The sequence below is a fragment of the Parus major genome, chromosome 3, assembly GCF_001522545.3.
Source record: "Parus major isolate Abel chromosome 3, Parus_major1.1, whole genome shotgun sequence".
In the NCBI taxonomy this organism is placed as follows: domain Eukaryota; kingdom Metazoa; phylum Chordata; class Aves; order Passeriformes; family Paridae; genus Parus; species Parus major.
In genome coordinates this window covers 39,115,536-39,121,571 of record NC_031770.1, presented here as the reverse complement: position 1 = coordinate 39,121,571, position 6,036 = coordinate 39,115,536, and the positions used below count along the sequence as shown (strand labels likewise).

Genomic DNA, 6,036 nt, shown 5'->3' with positions numbered 1-6,036 from the left:
GCAGCCCGCACCCTCCCCCGCCGGCAGAGCCGCCCCGGCCCGGCGCGGCGACCTGCGCGCTCTATTGAAGGTTTCGCTGCTCAACGACCGGCACCGCTACGACGACGAGGAGTACGAGGAGGAGGAGGCGGGGGCCGCGGCGGACGAGGGGCTGGTGCGGAAATGCACCGAGTGGCTGCGCGGCGTGGAGAGCGCGGCCGGCCGCGACCACCCGGACCGGCTGGAGACGCTGCCGCACTTGGGCACCCTCTGAGCCCCGCCGGGAGCGGGGAGCGGCGCGGCGGGGACTGCCGGAACGGTCGGACCGGGGGGAGGTGGGGCCGCCGTCCGCGATGTCGTGTTCCGTGTGGTGTTGTCGGCGCCCTGGCAGCCCGGGCGGGTGGCGGCAGGGGCCGGGCAGAGCGGAGCCCCTGGCCCAGGGCCCATCCTCGGGGCGCCGCCGCCGCCGCCGCCGGGGCGAGGGACAAAGGAGCGGCGCCGGCATCCGCCCGCCGGTGTCCGGGCGCTGGGAGGGAGGGCACCGGCTGGGGGCGTCCTGCCCCCACCCTCGCGGTTTTTTTAAAGGATTCTGACTACTTTATAAAATGTGCGTAATGGTTTTGTATATTTGTACATAAAAGTTCATTTTTATTTATTTGAATAAAGGACTCTTGTGTTGCGGTAGCCTTTGCGCCTTGGTAGCTTCGCGTTGGGCTGTCCCAGCCTGGCGGTGTCCGCTGTCTCGGTGTCCCTAAGGTAAGGATGGCGGGCTGGTCACCGTGCGGAGAGCCTGTGCCGCTCACACGTTTGCTGCTCCTCGCTGCAGTCGCCGACGCCTCGTCCCAGGGAAACGCGGATTCGGCGGGGCGGCGGAGGCAGGGGACTGAGCAGGGGCGAGCCCGTCGCTGCTGGGGGCGGATGGCAGCAGTGGCGGCCACCGCGCCCGTGGTCAGCCCTTCCCGGGGAGACACAGGGACAGCGGGAGCAGGATGGGGCGGTGCGGGCGGCCGAACCGGAGAGGAGCGGCTGGCTCTGTGCATGGGCTTGGCGATTTCATCCCCTCCCAGGCAGTAATTCAGATACATCCGACCTTTCGAGCTGCTTCCAATGTACGAGGTGGAATGGGAGGGAGGGAGGGAGGGAGGGAGGGAGTACAGAGGCAGCATCCTTTGTCAGCGTACCCCGGTCTGCCATCCCCGGGACCCGCTGCAGCCTTCCCCGCTCCGGGCTGTGGCCGTGCCTGGGGCTCTTCCGAGCTCTGCGTGTTGGGAGAGGCGAGGAGGGGGCTGGAGAGGCCAAGTGTACAGAAATTACGGGCGGAAAGGGAAGGGTAAGCCTTTACCAGGCTTACGGTGTCTCGGCCACCTACTGTTGCTCTTGCATTGTTGTTATCCAGCTTCCCAGAACAACAGTCAGACCCGAGCATTTACTCTGATTCTGTAAGTATTTTGCAAATGAATGTTTGAGCACGTAGGAACACGTTCAGTTGAATTTCCTTAGCGGAGTAAAAAAAAAAAAAACTTTAGTGCCACAAATTGGATATTATAAATTTCACTAAGATGTCAGTTGTTTACACCAAATGATGTCTGTGCTGACTTCCATTAAATTGTGTGAGATAAACCTTTCTGTATATTAGTTGCACGGTGTAGCCATGCGCTGCATTTTGTTTTGCTCCATGTTTGTTCAAGTACCTTTTTCTTTTTTTTTTTTATTCACCTGAAACTTAAGGAATTACTGGGGAGACGATTTGAGAAAAGATTTATTTATTAAATGCATTGATACTGCCATTAAAAAAACAATGAACCAGTATAAGGCAATTGTGAAATAGCTATGCTCAAAGGCCAGAGACAAAAGCATGGGGCATGAAAATTTATGGAGACTAGTTCTACTTCATTTAAACAAATGTAGAGTCATTTGTAGTGATAGCTATGAAACACATGCATTTTCATATAATTTTAGCTGAGTTTGCATGTAGTTCTGTCATATTACTAGTTTTCATTAACATCTTCAAGTAAATCTGCCTCAACAATTGCAAATTTCTTGCCAAATTTAATATATGCTGGATTGATGTCAGAACCACTTTTTGTTGTTGTTTTTCCCTCTTCTAACAATGATGGAAATGCTAGTAGTTGAGTTGTTAGCTGAGTTTTCTTTTTGTTTCACTTTTGGGAACATGAGTTTATAAATGAGCATCCTGGACTCCTAGTGTTGTTCCTTAAAGAGCTCCATGATTTCATATTAATTACAATCAGTATCTCCATGTGGAATTGAAATGTGCTTCACTCATTGAGGGCTGAAGTATGTTAAAGCTTACTTGTAAGGCTGAAAGCTGCTTTGTTCAGAGTCTGAAGTGTGGCAAAAAAATTCAATAAATTTGAATGCACAACTACAGTAAATGCAGTGTGAACTGGGGGTAAGAGGGGTTGGAATTGAAGGGCTGCCAACTCTGAAAAATAAAGAACCTGCTCCTAGAATGAAGAATTTGAGAACTTGGGAATTGCCTGGATAGATTTGACTTATTTATTTATTTCCCCTAAAGAATTTATTTTAACAAAGCTGATCATGCAGCTAAGACCTTTATTGTTAGGTAAGTCATTGTGCATGGTAACTTGGAAGCGGGCCTGAGATGAGCTCATCCCAAAATGAGGTTATACAGTCCTGATCTTGGGTTGGATGCTACGAGGCACTGGACTCTCCGGAGTCACATAACTAATGTCTGCTTGGAATAGTATCTCCTTCACCAAATGGTAACATCAAGGTTTATTGTTTTCGGTATTGCCACCTTTCTGCTCTCTTTGCATGAGAAATTATGCCCTTAGTGTTCTGAATACTTTCAGCTGAAATGCCCAAAAATGTTACAAGTGGTACTGGAATAGACAGAGGAAGTTAATTCCTACAAACCAGCAGGAACTTCTGTTCCTTTTGCATGTTGCTTACCTCTTGCTATTTTTTTCAGTTTAAAAGAAAACTCTTGGATGACAGTATCTAAAAGTTATAGCTAAACATAATAAAACTGGTTATTTAATTCATTAATATGTGTTATAATAGACAACTGAGCCCAGCAGCAGGTTTCACAAGTCAAAAATGCCTGTGGAAATACAGAATTTGGTGGAAAACCTCAAATAAGTCATTGCATTGTCCTAGTGCACAATAGCTACTGCTGTCTAAGATCCATTATTTAATTGCATGTCAGTAAGCATCATATAATGGACTAATCACTCTTCCTTTCCTTGATCAGAAGGCAAAAGCCTTACAAGGTGTTGAGAACCAAAACTTCCCGTCCCACTGATCCCCAGTCAGCCTCAGCCTTTCTCCATGTCACACACTTGTCTGCAGGACAGGTTGTGTTTGTCATGACTGGAAAATTCAAGTGGGACGCTGTGAAACAGCATCTTTTCTGTCTCTGCTGCACTGTGCTCAGTCAAGGTGAGAGAGCTTTCCCTGGACAATAAGGACACTGGCAGCTACACCCCATTCCTCAGCCTGTGGAGCTGCACCCCAGTGTAAGTAAGTACTGCTCTAAGAACCTTTCTGGTTCTGTACTGGTGAACAGATCAGATGTCTTCAGGAGCACTTTTCAGGTGGCATGGATCTGATTTTGCCATAAGAACCAACAAGCATCCCAGAAGTCACTACATTTGCTTTTTACAGTATATTAGCCATCTTCAAATTGCCTCAGCCTAAGCCTCCCACTCATAACCCTCTTAGCTGTTGAGAGTTAGGAGCAGCTGGTGCTGTGAATGCTTAAAATAATCAATAATTCCTTTGGGGTAGATAGCTTCTTCTACCAAACATATCAGCATGATTTACAGTGGAAAAACACCCCGAAGCAACACATACTCTAGGTATTTGTTTTTTAGCTAATAAATAGTGTTGCCTTCCTGCTGCTCCTGAGCAAGGCTGAGAGGCCAGACACAGGTGAAGCCTATGTTTTTCTAACTGAACAATCTCATCCCTGTGCATTGCTGAGTTTGCTCTTGGGTTCCAACCTGACTCTTGGCTTCCAACCCAACTCTTGGCTTTCTCACTCCACTGACGCAGTTACTACCATTTTTTTATTTCAAATCTGAGGGGGGAACATGATATTGCCCAGCTTTTATTTTGTTTTGTGATCTTCCCTCCAGAATGCTTGTAAAAAGCCTTGATAAACAGTATTCCCTGAGCTGTTGTCAAATATCACCACCATCTCACACCCTTCCCAGCTGTGCCTAAGGGGTCTGACACTCAAAGCTGGGGGAGAACATCAGTTTGGGGGCTGCTGTCCTGGGAGGACCAGTGGGGTGTGTCTGTCTTGACCACAACTGTCCTTTAGGTTGGGGGGGCTCTTTCTTTGGTTTCGTGGGTGGTTTTTGTGAGGTAAAGGCACATTCTGTTTTCTCCCTTAAGAAAAACCTCTTCCCATTGGTGGTTGAAGAAAGGAAGAGATTTTTGAGAAGGTTTGGCTTTGGCACTTTCCTGGAAGAGTAGTCACTGGTTTGTAATGACCAGGTGTGGCAATGTGTGAGCTCCCAGCCGACCCTGCTGCGAGGAAGGGAGCCCAAGGCAGTGCCAAGTCACTGCCATAACCAAAGTTACTGCAGTTCACTTCTTGGCCTTCAGGAAAGATGGGAATGTTTCTTTTCCTTTCCCATGGAGGAAAACCTCCAGCAACAGTCTCTGGCAGTAGTGCTGGTAATTTGTTATTCACAGGTGCTCTTGCTTCTTCTGAGAGCAAGGAGAAAATGCTGTGAGCCTCACTGAATGCCTGCAGCTGATGGGTCCTAGCCTGGATCTCACCCAGCTGCAGGACCAAGACAGCAAATGGATGTATTGTGAGTTAGGAGCCACTTCCAGAGAAAGAAGCTTGTTCCCAGTGATAACATAAGTTGAATATATAGATGATGTAATGAGGTCTTTTACTCCATTTTAATTTTATTGAAAGAGTTGTTGCAGGTCATGTTTGAAGGATGTTATTTTAGAGCAATCTTTTTTTTTCCTTCTTTGCAACATATAATGAGGGTTTGAGAGTTCTGGAATGGCATAAAGATTTCTTGGTTTGTTTTTATTTTTTATAAAATTGAAAATATAAAAAAACTCATGCAGTCTGTGTTTTGCAGTCAGCTCCCTTGAGTTAATGGCTGTCCTGGTTTTGGTTGAGATAGAGTAATTTTCTTCTCTGTACAGTGCTGTGTTTTGATTCAACATGAGAATAATGTTGATAAGACACTGAAAGCTTTTGCTTTTTGCTAAACTGTGTTAATCCTAAACCGAGAACTTTTTTGTGCCTCATGTTCTGCCAGTGAGGTGACACATGAAAAGGAAAGTGTGAAGGATCATGGCTGGGACAGGTGACCCAAACTGGCCAAAGGAATGTTTTTATACCCTAAAACATCATGCCCAGTATATAAATTGGGGGAGTTACCCTGAAGGAGAGTCAGTCTGGGTTTGGGGATGGAATCTGGCATCGGCCACTGGTTGTGAGCAATTGCATTGTGCATCACTTTTTTGTTTTGGTTTTGTTAGCATTATCACTATATTTATATTTTTTTATTTTAGTTATATATCAACCTACAAGTTTGACTGTTGATTTTCCTCTCCCTTGCACTGGTGGGGGCTGGGAGGGTGGTGGGTGAGTGGCTGCTGTGCTGCTTAATTGCCAGCTGCTCGACAGTGACAATAGGTCATTCTTATTGTGAGGGCTCACATTTTGTGTGGAAGCGTTAGGTGTTATAAAAACTCTAAGAATTACTTCTACACCCCAAATTTGTTTTGCTTTATGGTTAAATTAACTATTCTGTGGTGGTCAACTGATGTTCAGCTCTCAGCGCTCTGACTAAAAGGAATGTAATGCTTCCATTGTTTTTCCTGTCACCATCACAGTTCTGAGTGCTGGTAAAAGCTGAGTTTTGAACGAAAAGGATAACAAAAGGTTCCTAATTAAACATAAAAATAATCTAGCATCGAAGCCATTACCTTCTTATCAATTAGCACAGGAGAGAGCAAATTGTAGTAAATCCTGGTATTCTGTTTGTGGGGTTTTTTTAACATTCTCTTGGCTGCCAGAGTTTCACCAGCCAG

The 6,036-nt window shown here is 46.5% G+C and overlaps 1 protein-coding gene across 1 annotated transcript in view; it reads left to right on the top strand.

Annotated features, from left to right (window-relative positions):
- Positions 1-663, top strand: part of PRR18 (proline rich 18) — a 1,224-nt gene extending 561 nt beyond the window's left edge. Inside the window, exon 2 of the mRNA XM_033512915.1 lies at positions 5-663. Coding sequence (XP_033368806.1) covers positions 5-253 — 249 coding nt within the window. The 3' untranslated portion in view covers positions 254-663. The remainder of the gene's footprint in view (positions 1-4) is intronic.
- Positions 664-6,036: the final 5,373 nt, after the last annotated feature.